The 18626-nt window shown below is 38.6% G+C and overlaps 1 protein-coding gene across 9 annotated transcripts in view; it reads left to right on the plus strand.

Annotated features, from left to right (window-relative positions):
- The window catches only part of cdkal1 (CDK5 regulatory subunit associated protein 1-like 1), a 435182-nt gene that overhangs the window by 186002 nt on the left and 230554 nt on the right, over positions 1–18626 (plus strand). For all 9 annotated transcript variants that reach the window (XR_007814619.1, XR_007814622.1, XR_007814618.1 and 6 more), the window contains exons 13-14: positions 8151–8234; positions 11797–11961. Coding sequence is in view for 2 of the 9 variants with exons in the window: in XM_018685548.2 (XP_018541064.1) it covers positions 8151–8234; positions 11797–11961 (249 nt within the window). In the remaining 7 variants the exon portion in view is untranslated. The remainder of the gene's footprint in view (positions 1–8150; positions 8235–11796; positions 11962–18626) is intronic.

Here is an 18626-nt window from a genome sequence, read left to right on the forward strand (position 1 = left end):
TATTTTTATTTATTTTAGTGATTTATGTAAGAGAACTTAAACATATTGAAGGATGAGATAAACTACAATTTGGATGTGACTAACAAATGCCACCCTAGCTTCTATTCGTGTTACACCTAAAGACCTCATACCGTAGAACTCTTCAATTTTAATCCAGCCAGATACTTTCTCTATGATACTTTCTAATCTTTGCTTAAAGACATATTTTTTGCATGATCAAGTTTCTATGTTTTTGGTGTTTGTTGGACTGTGTTATCATGTGGGCTTGTGATATCATGTGTTTTAGTAACTAATGTTTCTGAGGCTTTCATTATGTGTTTTCTGCCATGTCTCTGTTTTGATGTGATTCATTCCAGCATCTGAGACACAAAACTGCCTGTGGGCTGCTGTCACAGGCCTGTGTGTTTGTATGTGTGTGTTTGTGAGAAAGACATCTATCTGTCTCCTCTGACAAACAAGATCTGTCATGCTGGTGGCAGACTTGACTGTCTTTTCTGTTGGTTAGATGAAATTGATGAGGCAATCAACTGTGTATGCGTGTGACTTTGCATGCATTCTTCTGTGCCACAGTACAGTATATTTTGTGTACACAGATGCAGCATGTGTGTATTGTCAAGGAGCCACAGAGCACATTGTCTTGTAACATTATGATCCTCAGGCCATTGCTGCAAACATGGAAATGCATAAATCAGCTTTCTGTAACAACTCATCATTCAGTGCTTCAACTTTTCTTTTCACTCAAATTGCTTTTTTTCCTCTCTTCCTCTTTGTATTCTTTTCTTGAACTTTATCTTTTGGTTGCTGATGAAACATATATATTTTTAAAGGACATGTTTTACTATTAGCGGCGATGTGATCTATTCATATCCATACAGTACAGTTTCCTTGTGATTTGCCAAGTTTTTAGAGATAGTGTATGTGCATAGTTTTGGTAGAAAATAGGTTTCTTTGTAGTTGTTCACTGCAAGGTCATGGATTACAGTGAATTAATTTCATTATTGTGTATTAAAATATTATTTCAATAATTTTTGGTACTTTGAGAGCCACAAATTAAATGCAGTCAAATCAACTGTACTGAGTTGACCTTGTCATGAAAACACACTGAAAAAATAAATGGATAGCACTCTGGAGAAGTCAAGACACATTTTGTTGTCTTTTTATTAAAATATTTAGAAGTACCATGGGAATGTTTTAGAATTAGTTATCAGAGGTGGAACTGAAAACCAAACCTTCACCAACATTGAACAAAACACGTGCAAACAAAAGTCAAGATGTCTGCAGCTGCCCATTGCCCCCTCTTATACTAACCGTTGCATGTTTCTCATTCTTTCTTCCACTCTCAATGAAACTTCTTGAAAGTTCCTGTTTGACCCCAGTAAGTTACTTGACCTCAGTATTCATGAAAACCAAGAACTGTGCTTTGTTTGATTTGAGGACAGTAAGAGTACCATTCTTCATTCTTGGATAGCAATGGGAGGGCTACCTTGGGCCTGGAAGGGGGTTGTAGCTTTGATGCAGGTGCACGGCATCTGCTCTGGCAAAAACCTCTCACACTTCACCAGCTCTGCTCAGAGAAAGAAAGCGTAGGCACTGGTGACTCCAAGAATGCATTCGAGGTCTGGTTTAAAGCCTAAAGGCAGAAACACATATAGTGAGTAAGGCATCAGCTCGGTGTGTATTCAGGGAGGTATGTTATTAAACCAGCTTAAAGAGACATAGTTCATTATAGTGGTGTGCTGGGATCTTTGTCTAGGCATGTGGAGCCTTGTCTTTGTTTTCATGTTGCTTTGTCTCTGTCTCCGTGTGTAGTGTGAATTAAAGCCAGGGCAGATATTGCACCTCACTTTTCTTCTTCTGTCACTCCATCATTATGTATCTCCTCTTTTAGCTGGGTCATTGGTTTAGTGTTGTTCACTGAGCACCTCAAGGTTTCAAAACTTCTGGAGGAATAATGAGATATAAAAGTTGTAGAAGGTGACACAAAATATTGATTTCTCTTTTCATGTAAAATCATGGCTGCTGATAAATTCTTCAGGTGTCAAGTTGTAGGTCAAGAACACAATACACCTAGGATATTTCAAGTTGGCATCCACCAGAATATAAAAAGCCTTGAAAAATAGACTGGTGAAAAAAATGTAAATTGTTATTCCAGGCCCCCTCAAGAAAGGTCAAGAATTTATTTTTGTGTAAAGTGACGTAAACAGAGCGAAAACCCTTAAAAAGCAGTGTAGACTTACATTATATTGTGCTGTTTTAGAGACTAGGTTAAGAGATTTTGTAATATAAGCATGCTTTACAAACACAGGAACTTTATATAGTTTTGATTTGTGGTGAGAAGGATTGATTTTTGTGTAAACAGAATGTCCGCATTTGCAGATACACAATGTATAGGTGCATATGTACATAAATACATGTGCTTGCATTTGGTCTCAGGTAGTAATTAATTTAATAAACTCACTCACTCAGTGTTTGAACAAAGATGTCACGTGTCCTTCGAAGAGCACTTCATTACTCAGTGTTTGTGTCTAGGTCAGGTTAAGGCTGAAGGACTTGGAAACTTTCTTTTTTCCCACTGTTTACTTTCTGAAATTTCTAACCCATTGTTATCTGAAACTTTGTGCATTCTCCAAAGCTTAAAATTATTAATGGCAGCATTTCTTCTACTTTCTACTCTTTCATTTGCCCTTGTGTAATCAATATTTCATATACCTAAGATTAAGTGGACCATGAATTGTTCTTAATTTTAGTCATTTTGATTTTATCAAACTTTCAAGTGGTCACTAATAATCTAAACATCACAGCTAATTTGACATCATAGATTGTCGGAGCCAGTTGTATCAGATTGTAAACTCAGCAGATGTGGATAACATGGCTTTCCTTTCTTTAGTGCAGCCAGATAAATAGTGAGTCAGTCTTCTGGCTATTTGCTCCCACATACACACAGCACATGAAACTGATATCATAACTTCCGAAAGTCTGAGAGTAATGGGCAGAAAGATATTTGAACATATTGCAAAATACAGGTGAGTGCAGTGCATAAACAGACAGATAAAGGAGTTGGTTTATCAACTGAGAAAAGTACCTTCAGCTGTTGGCTGTTGGTAGCCCAAGACAAGACTGGGTGTGTATGTGAGTGAACATGAAATGATAGACTTCTTTGTGGTGGCTTTGCAGAGGACAAAGATTTTGAAGACTACTCAGAGACCGTTCAGGCATTTAAAGAGCTTATGGAATTACAGCTATTTTGACAAAATGTTCTCCTTTTCTATTTGCATAAATGTCTCATTTTTTCACCTTTTTTCTTATAACCTACTTTACTTCTGTCTGTCCCTCCTGTCATACTCTATAGCTACTCTGCGCTGTCTTCTTTCTCATGTTGTTAGTGTATTACTGTGTAAGTTATTTATGCTTCAGCCTTGTTCCAAAGAGTACATTTGGATAACTTTGATCTGTGTTGATTTTACATTTGTCCCCACAAACATTTAACCAAAGCCACCGTAATCCTCTCAGTCTCTGTGGCAAACACTGAAAAGTTTGAGTCTCTTTTACTTTGAATTTGACTTTGAGGGTAAAACAAAACACCCAAACCAGCAGGGGTGGGTTTTTTTTTTCCTCTTTCAAGCAGCTTATTCAAAGAGAACCTCCAGAAGATCAGAGCATCTCTCTTTAGCCCTGTTAAATCACTCCCCACAACGATTAGTTAGGCAACAAAACAAAATCTCTTTCTACAAGGGGCTCCAGAAGGCTGTGTGTATGTGATTGAGAATAACAGTTGATTTGTGTGTCTGCTGGTGATTGCACAATTGTGATAATTTGGAAAGGTTTGTGAGGAAGAAAGCATATCATATTGTCCGACTGTGTTTTTTTGTGTGTGTGCATGATACAGTTGAGAAAGAGAGTATGTATTGGAATGATAACTGTGGGTAACAATTTCAAGAGATATATGAAGAATTAATTACGAGTGGGTCAGAATGAGAAAGAGTGATGCATAAATGCACAGTGAGTGGGGAAATGGAGTTCAGCTTTGGTGTTGCATATGCCTGCAAGCCACTGCATGACAGCGGGGGGGGTACAGTTCAGACATGGTTGCATATTGGTCAGATACTGTGGTAAATTGCACAAATGATGAAAAATTTAAACAAACGGCACCATGTGTAAAATACAGTCTACACAAATAAAAGTACTTTGATGTAGATCAAAGTAGTCAAAAACACAGAGGGCGCTGAGTAGGACAGTTCATCTGCTTATGTGAGGACTGACCCTCAGCTATTCTGACTGACTCTGACCAATTGGATAATACACTCAGACAGTCACATCACATCACCTTGATTTTTTTTTAAAAAACAGAATGGTGTTATGAGAACTGATCTGGTGTTTTTTGGAATTGTCTCCGTAATAGTCAGTTTTTCAAAGCAAGATCATCTTTCTTTTTCTTTTTTTTCTTTTTTTTCTAGAAGACATGGTAGAATATTTTAAAATCTTCACGGTGATGCATTTTCATTGACTGTCAGTGTACTACTTAATTAAACATTTAATAATCAGTATTCAAAGATTTAATAAATGCCATAATGCATAATCATGTAGTTGTACACAGAAATAAGGACATTTTTAAGCACAGCATTTGGCAGCTTTTATAACTTCTCCTGTGAAGACATTCTATATAAAACTGTGCTTCACTATATTGTCATTGAACATCTGTTTATACACTACCCCAGTTATTGACAAATTCATTAATAATCACATATCTGCACATAAATCTATTGAACTGTGTTATAAAACACTTATTAAATATTTACCGCTTACAAAAGCTGAATTGGGGAACTTAAAGTGTTGCTACTGATTTTAACTGATTGTAGTTTTAAGTTATGTGGTTCATTTCTGCTGAGGCATGCTGATGGTACGGCCAGAATTTGGTGTCAACGGTATGAATCCGTGGATCCAATCTGCCTTGTGTCAGCAGTCCAGGATGATGGTGGTGGTGTAATGCTGTTTTCTTGGTACACTTTGTTCCCCTTAATACCAATCAATCATTGTTCAAATGCGACAGTTTATGTGACTGTTGCTGCTTACCATGTGCATTCCTTATGGCCACAATTTTTGCATCTTCCAATGGCTACTTCCAACATGATAATGCACCATGTCACAAAACAAAAGTCATCTCAAACTGGTTTCGTGAACTTGACAATGAGTTCAGTGCACTTCAGTAGCATCCCCAGTCACTACATCTGAATCCACTAGAACACGTTTAGTATGAGGTTGAACAGGAGATTTGCGACATGAATGTGCAGCTGACAAATTTGCAGAAATTATGTGATGCAGTTATGTCAACATGGACCAGAATCCCAAAAGAGTGTTTCCAACATCTTGTGGAATCCAAGCTACAAAGAATTGAGACTGTTTTGAGAGCAAAGGGAGGCTATACCCAGTATTAGTATGGTGTTCCTAATAAAGTGTTCAGTGAATTAAGGTGAAGCAAAAGAAGAGACTGGGTACACTGGCTGTTTGTCATTATTGCTACTTTGATTAGTGCCACACTGGTTGTTACATCCTCATCAAATATTGTTATATCACTGAGAATATCCCGTCCTTAACTGATACTTGCACATAAGGAATCAATAGGCTAAAATATTCTAGCTTGTCCTCATTGTATATACATGTTGGGTGGGTTAAATGTGAATCTGCTTAGAAACATAATGCAGTTGCATGGTAAAAAGACCACAGATGCAGCAAGATATTTTGGATGGTATTCGGGTGAATTGCTCCTTTACTTGTGACACAGATGAAAATGTTGATTACAATTCAAAGCCACAGTTCCCTCATTATCCTCGTTATGATGTGGATTAATTATCAATTAAACTCATGATCCCACAGATCTGTAGCGGATCTGCTGTGTATCTTGGGATGTTATGCTCTGGATGGTGAATTAAATACACATTTCACTGTGCAAAGACACACACACACATTATTATTCTGTATTCTATGGTGTTTTTCAACAGATGGTGTAAATACAAATCTAAATGCAGACTCTTACAGGAAAGATGAGAAGCTGCACAAGCAAAAACCAACACATATATTACAATTACACACACATACGCAGACCTCATGTTGTGTTGCACAGTGTGTGAAGCTCATCAACTTTTCATTTACTATTTGTCGCCGTCTATGTTAGCATGTATTCATGCATGATCATCCTCTTTTTCACAGTTCAATCAACATATCAGGATATACCTTAATCCCACATCATTGCTCCTTGCTGGTTGTTTAGGTGTGGATTAGGTATTAATAAGCCGGGCAGATCCATACAAAGTCACATCATACACATCTAGCTTTAAGTTCTTCCACTCCATCCCTCCTCTAGTCCACAGTGCAAGTCTGAAATCTAAATGACTAACCACTTTGTGAAGGGGCACTGCGCTGCATTTTGCGAATATGTGACGAACCTCTTGTCTCTTTCCAAAGTGATACATCTGAGAAAAAATTGAACACTTTAAAAAAAAAAATCATAGTACATAGACAGTTATGGTCATTAGTCAGTAGTTGATGGTTCACAGAATTATTAAATGTTAATGGAGGAGTTCTCTGTGTTTTTTCCATAAATATATGTACAGCACTGTGAAAATAGTCTTTTTTCATGTGCTCAGGATGTGGGTCTCACAGCAGAGACATCTGTCTTCAATCCAAAGGAGCAAACAAAAGGCCCAAATCAAATGTTCACCATCCAGTAATAATGTTCAAAGAATATTTTTTCCAGGCTCTTTTTTGAAAATTGCTCTGTTTGCAGGAAACAGTGATTTATTTGGCCTCTTTTTAAGTCTGTCAGCATGCCTGTGCAGGTGTTGGAACACACATGCACAGTAAAATCAGTTAAAAAAGAGAGAGAGAGAGAGAGAAGGATGAGAGGGAATTATAGTGGAAGGAAGAGGGGTATGAACAAAGAGCCCAGAGATAGGAGCGAGGGATGGGAGCAAAAAGGATAAAGACAGGAGGGAGGGAAGAAAAGAGTACAGAAGATGGGTGTCTGCAAAAATGGAAACACCCTGAGCAATGTGTCAGAGCCATGACTTCTGAGGCTCTGACTTATTGCCAAGAAAATGATCAGTCAGCACAGTTTTACAGTACAGGGCTCATCACTGAAGGAGTTAAAATGCAAATATTGCTCACTGAGCCTACAGGATATTTCAACTGTATGTTGTTGTATGTTGCTGATATTTGAAACCCAAGTGTTTTATGCTCTGCAGCACTCTGGTGTTTTCTTACATTGGGAGAACATTTGCATGTTTTTAATGGCAAAATAAATGTAAAGTGTCTCATATAAGACACTGTTTCCAGCTGACATTTATGTGCTTCCTGAGTGATCATATTTGTGTAATAATGGGGTAGATTATAATGCATAATGTACAGGTATACTTATCATTCAGGACACATCAGGAGATGCATTAGGCCATACTAACAACAAAGTTTTGTCTTTTTCCATTCACAAAAACGTAAAATGAAATATGAAATATCCAGTCAAGAAGCGTAGTCAAATATTTGTCCAAACTTAATTGTTAAGACACTTATCCATTGGGAACATGTGAGAAGTAGATATCTCCCTTTCTGGCCAGCTTTATTGATGCTTGCCGTTCTTTCAGCAAAGTTCTCCACTTCTTTCTCTGTCTTTGAGTCAACAACATTCTTCAGCAAAATTGTATTTTCTTTTATTATGTCCCTTGCTAAAATTCTTCATTTGGAGGCTTTGTTGTAGTATTTGTTTTTCTGATGTCCTGAATAGACTGTTTCTGTAAGCATTTGAATTGTATCCTCTATAGCCTTGTACTTTTTCTTCTTTTTATTCAGTTTTCCTTTTTTTTTTTTTTTGTAAGGACCTGAGTTGAATAGTGTTCACTGTTCTCTCAGCCAAAATACTAAAAGTGAAGTTGCTCGGGAACCTTGAGATTGTAATTAAACAGTGAACTGCACTAATAAAAAACATGAAAAAAAAGGTGAAAGCACAAAACTTTCTAACTGTGTTACGGAGGCAACTTACTCATGTTGTATTAAAACAGAATATATAGCCCTAATATATGGCCTGGGTAACAAATTTGGTAAACATTTGTTATCTGAGTAAAGTACAATTTCATTTTTTTCTATCTCTCCCACCTTCTTTGTAGGTAGGGGAGAGACAACATGTGTTGGTGACAGAAGAGTCTTTCGATGCCCAATATTACGTGTCTCACAACAAGTTCTACGAACAGGTATGTCTGTCAAAACACTTAAAAGTATGACTCTTTTGCACCTACTATAGAACATGTTAGAATTAGTGTCCATTTGTCCCAGCACATTCAAAACAGCTACGATTTTTGACAACAGCCATTAAAAAAGATACATTAAAAATGTTTTCTACATAATTAAATCTTTTTAATTTTTACTTAAATTACAGTAGTATCATTCACCCATGTAAAGCTGAAGGAGTAGTCCTCTAAAACTGTCATATTTTGTTGAACTTAAGTCATACAATTTTCTATCATTTATAATCCTTGATTTGGTGAATACATTTTTGCTGATGTTTCACTAAAGTTGCACTGGCTGGTATGGGTATCAGGAAGGTTTGTAGGCACACACACATTGGATGAATCCTAAAATAGTTTAGTTGGCCTGCACACTCCATCCACCTTCAAAAACATACAGTAAATAAGCTGTAAATTAATCTGCATTTGATGAATATTTTTTCCGTTTGTGAAGCTAATCCAACTCTTCCTCATTTTCACACTTAGTAAATCAGATCAGAAGCTTTGCTTCGCACGTCACAGGAGAACTCACAGCAGGTGTCAGAAGCTTAAGCTTGTATTGACTAAAGTAGGTTAGCAGTAATATCACACATACTCGCAAATACACACACACACCCTGCGGTGCTCATGAGAACATTTGGCGGCTGATAGAGGCAGTACATTTTGCTTTTTTTTACTGTACTAACATTAAGGTCAGCCCTAAAGACATGAACATTCCATCCTACACACACACACAAGCTGTTCATATACACACGCACACACCCACATGGCTTCAAAGACCCTCTCTCAACCTGTGAAAAATTCACTTTAAAACATCTTCAAATAAATCAATTTCCTCCTGCTTTAACCATCATCAGAAACATGTTTGAAGTTATGCTTTTTATTAGCAGGGAGGGCAGGGGATGGTAATAATTTTTCCTCCCTTCCACTTCCCTCTCCTCCCCTCCTCTCCTCCTCCTTTGCACCTCCTTCTGCAGGCTATAAACTTAAGTTACAAGTCACTCGGTTCATGTGTGCTGTACAAGTGTGCACTCCTTCATACATGTGTACGTTTGTGAATATGCAGACATGTATGTGTCATGTGTCATGTTGACTGTACTCGAGGAGAACATGTTGATATGTTTGATGTGCGCCCGCACCCGCCACCCCACCCTTTTGGAAATTAAGCATTTGGCATGACCTCCTAAATCACACTCTGACTTGAAAAAAGAACATGAAGACACTATCTACCAGTATCTTCCTGAGTCTGTCCCCCCAGGGGATATATGTATATATATATCTACACCTACGGGACACATGCGCATATAGTACATACACTGAGGTTGTATACACATTGCATTACAGAGGCCTGACTCACAGCTTAAGTTGCATTTTGAGAACCTGTTATCATTCTTCCTCACTTTTATCTCTACGTCCAAATATATATGATCACTCTAGGAACCCAGTATTTATTTTTGGTGCAATAATGTAATTACATGTAAAATGTAAAGCTTAAACTTCATTGTGTGTCACTCATGATAAAAGCATCAATAACATATAACAGTGTTGATTAAGAGTGTTGGATGAACAGAGCAGGAGAAAGGAGAAGGTAGAGAGAGAGAGACAGAGAGACAAATAGAGAGAGAAAAACAAAACCTAGAACAGTCCAGTTGGGAGGAGTGGGTGGTTTCGGGGAGTCGAGGTGTTGAAGAAAAAATGGGAAAGTCAAAGGTCAGGAAAGAAGTGAAAAGAGTAGTGGGAGCAAAGGAAAGGACAGAATGAGGTGGAGAGTGGGTGTGTGGGTGGAGGGAAGTGGGGAATAAGGTGGAGAGGTGTGAGTGTGAACAAATGGCCTAGTTTCACTTTTACACCATCAGATGGATATCTATTCTGACGGGTGTAATAGGCACCCAACCCACCTGGGTTGTATCTGTGTGTGCGTGTGTGTGTGTGTTGTCTGTTAGTAGCTGAGTGAGGAAGTAGGAAGGGGGGTTTCCAATGAAATCGGACAGGCTCTTTCATCATTTAATCACCCTGTAATGGGCATCGAATGACCCTCACCTACACACACACGCACACACACACGCACACACACACACTCACTCTCTATCTCTATCTCTATCTCCTAACTCCCTCACAGCCCTGCTGTTTTACCTCTCTGCTCCCAGCCACTGCTGGCTACTTACACACACACACATACATCTTCACAGTGGCCAGAGTGTCGAGCAGCAGGTGTGTTGATATGGCAGGTGTGGCGCTGGCTGTGTGTCTGTCTGGCTTGTTCTCCATTTCCTATCATATTCCACCAGCTGGATAAAGACTGACAGATTAACACTGAGCCGGGTGTAGTCCTGCCATCACAGCAGTAACACTCCCTCTACCAGTTCACATGCTATTCTCTGCCGAGTCAGTAGCTTAGCCCTGCAGAGTCTTGTAATGGTTAGACAGACCACCAGATGATCTGAGTCAGCATGCAGCCCACTGAAGTGTACTTGGGCAAGATATTGAATCCCAGCTTGTCCAAGGTTGCTGGTCTGCTGCTGATCCAAGTCTCTGAGCTGAAAGAGAATTTATCAAGACAGATCAGCAAATGATGACATTATTGTTATTATTATTATTAAATTATTACTCATTGTCTTTAAACTTGTGTAATTATCTAATATATTAATTCCAAAATAAATAGTCAGTGCAGTGTCAGATATTTTGCCATTTTGCCATCAAGAGGATAACATCACTTTTCAAATCTGAAGGATGTTTACTATGATTGGCTATGGCTCTGATTACAATTTTTGCCTGCAGTTTTAAATCCCAACAATAACAACATCAATTATTCTACTAGTATTTACCAGAGGTATTGAATCAGAGCTGAATAAAAAGAGTAAATCAGTACTCGAACCGTACAGCATACATCACTGTCAATCTGTCAATTTTGTGGTTAGTTTAAAAATTGTTTTGAAAGAAAAAGCTTTTGAATATGATCTTTATTTACAGGGGTAAGTCATTAAGAACAAATTCCATTTCACACTAAGCCGTAATTATAACTCTTTGTTTTCTCTTCCTTCCTGCTGTGATCATCCAAGATTTATAGTTGCCATGGTGAAATAATAAGACAAACCAGCAAATCCCACTGGTTTATCTCACAGCTGTTGCTGTAGTTTTTAACCTTGAGGGCTTCTATAAATGGAACTGAAAAACTCAATCCTGTGTTTTTTGTAAGCATGCAGAGACTAGCTAAAAAACAATGAGGGGGAAAACAGTGGTTAATTGAAAATGTAATTGACAGATGTTATATAGGTTTGCTTTTTTTAGGCAACTTACAACAAGATGCTGGATTCATCTCATTTGTGGGCACTAAAGTGCAGTCACTAGGCGACAGTTACCAAACCTCACAGCTTTCGTTCTGTAATGTTAATATTTTCCATTGTGCTCTACTCTGAAGTTGTGACAATATGATGTGATTTATTTTCTATTTTTTATTGTAGGTGTATTCCCACGGTCAAATGTTAAATAATCATGACATCAGGTATGATATGTTGCTCATGGATTGCAGGTGCTGGTACCTAAGAGGGCTGAGTTCAAAGGGAAGATGATCGAGGTGGACATCTATGAGGCAGGAAAACACTTCATGAGAGGCCAGCCAGTTGAAGATAGTAAGCCGTTCACTCCCTCCATTGCTGCACCACTTCAGAAAGGGGAGGTGTCTGGCCTGATGCAGGTAAACACACACACACACACACATGCACACATGTATCCCTATCAAATGATCCAATATGTATCTGGATAAATTATCCATGATCTAATACAAAAACAATAGATAAGTTTATATAGATATGATTGTGGTTTTAAGTCCATTACGTGCAATTTAATTCAGCTGCATCAATGTTCAGATTCATTTCTATTACATGAATGAAAGTGTATCCCTTTTGACTAGCTGGTTGGAAAAAAAAGCTTGAATTTGTATTTGTATCAAAATATTGAATCAGCCCTGTCCCAGAAAATACTGTTAGCAGTGATGTACTCACTGCTGTTTTTTTGGCCAATCCCCAAGGAAGATGAATTTTTCAGATATGGTATGAATTGAGTACTGTATACCTTGGATCTCCAGTCAGTGTCTTCCATCTAAATTTGGTATTTTCAGCAGCGTTACTGTATATGGGCACATTGTGTTGTAAATAAAACATAAACACAATAATCAATTAGCATTAGCATAGATAATTTCGAGCACAGAAAGAGGCGGTCACTCGGAAAACTTGTGTCACTCATTTCCAATTTTGTATCATTGTAGCCTTATCTGACTCTTCTATCGATTTTCAAATATGTAGCGGTGAAATGTTACACTCCAACTTCAAATCAGTAGCCTCTGTAGTGTGGATGCGTGTATTCAGACATGCGTATATTCACGCAAATGCATCAAATGCGTCTTTTTCAGGTAATGAGAGAACCTACCCTGCACCTGTCAAGCTCTCTCTGTGTGTTCTTTCCTTATCAAAACTATAAAAGTTGTTTACAACAGGCAATTCAAATTTTGTGTGGTTAGCAAATTAACAAGTATGTGTGTGTGTATGTATGTGTGTGTCCACATTTTTAATCCATGTCTGCTCCTGCAGTTTGTGGAAAAGCACCATGAGATAAGTAATTGAAGATAAGCTGTAGCTAGCTAAACTGTCCTCTGCCTTCCTTCCTACTACATACACACACAGGTGTACAGACATACACACACACACACACTCACACACACAAACACCATGTTAATGTATCTGTTTCACTGCATGTTATTTTTCACTCTGACTAGCTGTAGCTTATAGCTCAGGACATGGAGCCACAGAGCAGAATATGATACACTTTCTAATTTCACACTCCATCAGCCTTTACTGCCAGACAGAGAGGGAGGGGAACCAAGGAACAGACAGAGACATGAGAGGGAGAGGGGGGACACTGATGAAGAGGAAGGCATGCAGAGAGACAGAAATGGTTGGCAGAGAACGAGATAAAAAGAAAGAAAGAGAGAGGTTTCACAGCAAGCCAAGCGACACATCACTCAACAATGAAAAGTTCAGCAGTGGGGGCGAGACCTTGTAAAAGTAGTTGCCTCATAAAGTCTGCAGGCAATCCAACACATGCTTGCATTAGTTTCCCCCCCACTTATTTTCGCCAACACTCACCCACTTCAAACTGACATTCTTACACAACACGCATAGGCCCCTATTATTCATTACACTCACACAAAGATTCATACGTACACATTACATTCTTACAGGTTGTTTCTCATACACCGACATACACTCTGTCTGGTCCTAATACTATAAATACTTTTGTCCAGATATTACTCTATATAAATTCTCTGCTGAATTTAAAATGTCCTACGGCTTTTAGTGTATATGGGTGAAGTCGGTGATGAGCTGGGCTGAGACTACATCAAGATTGGCAACCACAGTGAAAGGAAATCATCACAGGAGGCAGAACGACTGAATGAGAAACCGATTTAAGCCAAAAGACAGATAGAGAGACAAACATAGAGGCTGACTGGCAGATCAGAGTATTTTGTGCTACACTGGTGTATAAAAATTCATGTATGCTTGTCTCTGCTGTCCACATATTGGTAATTGTTATATTGTTTTATTAAGTGACTTTCCAGTGATGCTGCTGATGATCTGTAATCCATAGTCCTCATGACCTGCATTGTCAGCTCTTAATGACAGCAGAGTGTCACTGGAGCGCAGTGCTAATAGATAAGTGACCTAATGGCTTGGAAACACAGCACCATCTGCAAGCTACAGACACAATTACAGCACAGCCTTCTGGTATATATAATGTACTTGACAGCCATGTGTCCAGTATCTGCATTCAATGTTATTTTTATACGTGAATAGGTCTGATTTAACATACACTTGCACACACATGCATTCAGTATAATCTGAGGCTAATGTGCCCACACACACACACTGGTGGCTAGCCTATACATATTTGAAGACCATCTATTTTCTATGAGTCTCTGCATGAGGCCACCTCACACTGAGCTGATTGTGTGTGTGTGTGTGTGAGATGAATGAGTGATTATGGAAAGACAGATAGACACTCACCCCCAGTATGTTACAGCAAGGTCTGTAATTACAGGCTTTTGGTGGCAAGCGAGAGAAAAACAGAAGAATAAAGGACTAGGATGGGAGGACAGAATCTGAGCCTTGTTGTTTCATCCAAGATGCAGAGGAGCATGCAAGTGAGAAGAAGAAAGATTGGTAGATAAGTGGGTGATTGGATAGGCGAGGTCTGTAATGTCCATTTGTGGAACGAGGAACAGAGCAAGATATCTATTATTTCAGAGATGGAGAGAGAGAGAGAGATGATTGCACACCAGCCAGTATTCGTACTGATGCATGTGGGAATGAAGCAATATGTCCGGATGGATAGATGGATGGATTTATAGAGGAGTGGCATGTGAAAGCTTGTGTGCTTAGGTGTGAATGGATGGACCAGAAAGAGAACAGATAGACGTGGATGTATGGATGAGTAACGTGATGGCTTATATGTGCAAAACTGATGGACAGGTGTGGGGATTATGGATGGATGGATGAATAACGAGGATACACTCATAGCGCTCTAATGGCTGCTCTTTGTCTGTGTGCAGCCCAAGGATGTTGTGCTGAGTACAGCAGCTTGCCTTAAAGTGTCTTTAGAGCCACATTTGTTAGTGGTGAAAGTAACCACTAACCAACTAGGGTAGGTACGGGCAGCGTGGACAATTTTACACACTTGACTGGATTACATTGCTTGTGCTCCACTAGAGAATATTTTTCTATGTGGATATTCACAAAAGCCAAGTTTTTTTCCCAAACAGTTTATTTGGTCATCCAGTAATGAACTGGCAACCTGTCCATGGTGTTTTCATGTCTTTCTGATAAATGACAATCCTTCCCATTTCCCAATTACTGATGAAGGAATTAGGAAGTAGTAGAAGTAGTAGTAGTAGTAGTAGTAGTAGTAGAAGATGCATCCTTACAGACAGCAGCATATTATTTGTGTTATGCATTCTCTTTTCTTTCTCAGTTTCTCCTCTTTTTAAACTCCCATATTTCCCTCCATGTTTAGTCTGACTGTCTCGTTTTACCTTCCCTCTCCCTTAATCTTTAGTGCGGTGTGATATGTTCATTAAAAGCCATTGGTGTCTTTGTCATGTAATTCCATGAAAGAAAACCAAGGTTTTAAAGACAGAGAATTTTGCTTTTATTGACAGGGATGTAATTTCTTCCTATGTTCTCTCTTTCTCTCTCTCTCTCTCTCTCTCTCTCCCTCTCCCTCTCCCTCTCTCTCTCTCTCCCTATCTCTCTTTTGCTCTATCTCTCTGGCTGTCAGCTCCTCATTCACAGAAACAGCACTTTCTGCAGAAGAGGAAGGACAGTAATGAGTCTTTTAGTGGGACACAATAGTATAGAAAGCACTCAACAGCATTGTGAAGCAAAGAAAACGAGAAAGTATCTTCACCAGTCCTCATCCTCAGATGAAATTAAATGATAAAAGAGGAGAGGCATGTGTGAGAGAGAGGCCAAAAAATGAAGCAAGAATGAAAGGTAGAGAGCAAGGTAGACGGAGAGATCAGGAGACAGGAAAGCAGCTTGAGTGCCATCCAATAATCAGCTCTTTTCACAGCATACTTTCTCAAGGAGACCAAGAGAATAGGAGAGAGAGGTGAAAACAGCTCTGCTCTCTCCACAAGACCGCAAATTGACAGTTCGTATGAAAGACAGAATAGAAAAAGGAGAGAGCTTGGAGAGGGAGGGAGAGAGAGGAAGGAATATGGGTAGTGAACAATGTCCCTCCATGACCACAAATTGACAGAATAACAAAAAAAATGGAGGTGAATGGACAAATCTCGGCTTGAGTATTAAATTTGCTGGCCTTTCTTTTTCCTTTTCTCTGGGGTGGTATTCTTGTTTTTTCCAGCATTACTCGTGTCTTTCTCTCTTTTTCTCATTTGTTTCTTTTTTTCTTTTAATGTGTTTTTGGTTCTTTCTGTTTTTGTCCTGTTTGTATAATTTCTCCCACTACCTTTCCTCCCTTTGCTTCTTGTCCCCCTGTTGTCCCTGTTCTGTTTTAATCAGTTCCGCCAACCTGTGTTTGTGTCTATATATTACTTGTTTGTTGTGAATATGTGGCAAGAGAGATATAAGAACACACACTGTATGAATGTGGTCAATTTCTAATTGTATCTTTACATATTCTGTTAATAGGCTGAGTGAGTGGAATAGCGGGTACTTTGCTTCATAATGCTTACAGTACCCACTGTAAATGCAGACACATACTCACATACACTAAAGGTTCATTGCTAAAGTAAAGCTTATGTATATCTATCTATCTATATATATATATATACACACACACACACACACACACACACACACATACAAATGCTCACTGATCCTTGTACACACACATATACACTAATGTACCCCCCCAACCCCCAAGCCTGGCAGACTCCTACTAGCCGCAGGCTGTATGAGACACACAAGCATTGTGTCAACAACACAAGCACATGCCCAATACGTACATAGACACACACACAGACGCAATGCTCAAACAAAAATCTGTATTTCACACCAAACAATTGAACTGCTCTGTGATGACATGCAACTATTATGGATTGTTGCTTTCATGTTGCGTTATGCATACATGTTGTCATCTGTATTGTCAGAAAAAGAACAACAATCAAAGATTAGGCTGTTTTTTTCTGGTTTGGATACAGTTAATCCTCTCAAACCTATTTTTAAACTTTTATTTAAAATGTCAAAAGGTTCTGCTTGGCCTTTGCATGACTTTGTTTACTCTAGTAGCAAATAATTTGTTTTGCCTTTAAACAGCAGGCATAGCTATTTTAAGCATTTCATTTAGCATGTCAAATTGTATTACACGCCCTGTGCTTTGTGTATACTTGAAGAACCAAAGTCACAGTAACAAAGGAATAAATGTTAAGCCATCAAAATATCAGTCATGTCTATTTTTAGTATTCTTACCCAACATGTCAAATGGCATTGCACAGCCTCATTCTGTTTTGTTTATTTAAAATGTCATAGGCTTTTAAAGGGCCTTTGCTCTTAGCTTTGTTTTTTGAACCACAGATGTAAGATGTAAATAATAAAGCACTTAGCCAACAATTGTTGGGGAGAAAGAAAAATTTTGTTTAGCTAATGAGTAATCTTTTTTAAGGACATGTTTTGGGTTTTTTTTTTCTTCCATGTTATCATAGAAATAGTCTTTTCCCAGTATCAACTTTTTAAACAACCTCCTCTGCAAAGGTCTTCAGATGAGTCACCCATGGCTGTATGTTATATTTTGAATGTAACCAGCATGCTGTCTCATCGGTATAACTGCCGCAGTTTAGGGGAAGTATGCCTCAGCAATGAACTATTGTTATCGTAATAGTTTTTGATCCAGAGTCATGAAACATAAAAAGATTATTATTATTTTCTTTTAAATTGATTAAATGCCCCCTCTGCTATGGGTGGGTGAGCAATTATGTAGACATTTTCTGAACACATGTGGAGTTAGGTGACAACAGAAATGTCTTTAGGGTAATTACTATTTCCTTGCACTGAATGAGGCCCTCAAACCCTCTAGAAGGTTCTGTAGTGGATTCTGGCCTCCCATAACCCCTTTTACTTTTACATGTTTTGTGATATTTTTCACCAGTCTTTAATTATGCTAATGGTATCCACAACAATAGGCTACAAGGACAGCTGTCTCTGCTCAGTTAAACCTGTTTCAGTGTTTGAATCTGCATGAGACATATAATCTGCTCTCTTTAATCCTGGGCTCAGGAAAGCATCTTTGTCACCAGAGACACATTACCTGGAATAACTCCAAAGACTTATATTGTTGGTGCTTTAAACATCAAGTTACTTTTATGTAGTGGTGTATTGTGCAATATGAGATTAAATCTGAAATGTGTCTGTGGTTGTCCAACAACCACCTCAGGCCTCTTCCATTCCTTCCTTGCCGGCAAAAATACAATACAGTGGCGGTATGAGGAGGCAACTTTTTAAATGCCATACTGCAGTGTCAGATTTACTTGTAGTCTGATTGGTGTGTGTGTGTGTGTGTGTGTGTGTGTGTGTGTGTGTGTGTGTTTTTCTTTTCCACCAAGTGTTCATGTATGATGTTTATGTGTATCTACATACATGTGAAGGTGTCTGCTTTCTTCACTGTCTGTAATAGTGCTACTATAATAGTGTTACTATAGTGTCATACTCTACATGCACACCTAACACCTTACTGTATGTCAATGTAGTGTTCTTCTGTGTTTAGTTACTGTAAATGTAAACCTGTTTGTGGGAGCAACTTGAGGCATCTGTTCGTCTCTATACCCTGTAGTTTATGTAGTAAGTCAGT

This window comes from Lates calcarifer, linkage group LG15 (genome assembly GCF_001640805.2).
Source record: "Lates calcarifer isolate ASB-BC8 linkage group LG15, TLL_Latcal_v3, whole genome shotgun sequence".
NCBI lineage: Eukaryota > Metazoa > Chordata > Actinopteri > Centropomidae > Lates > Lates calcarifer.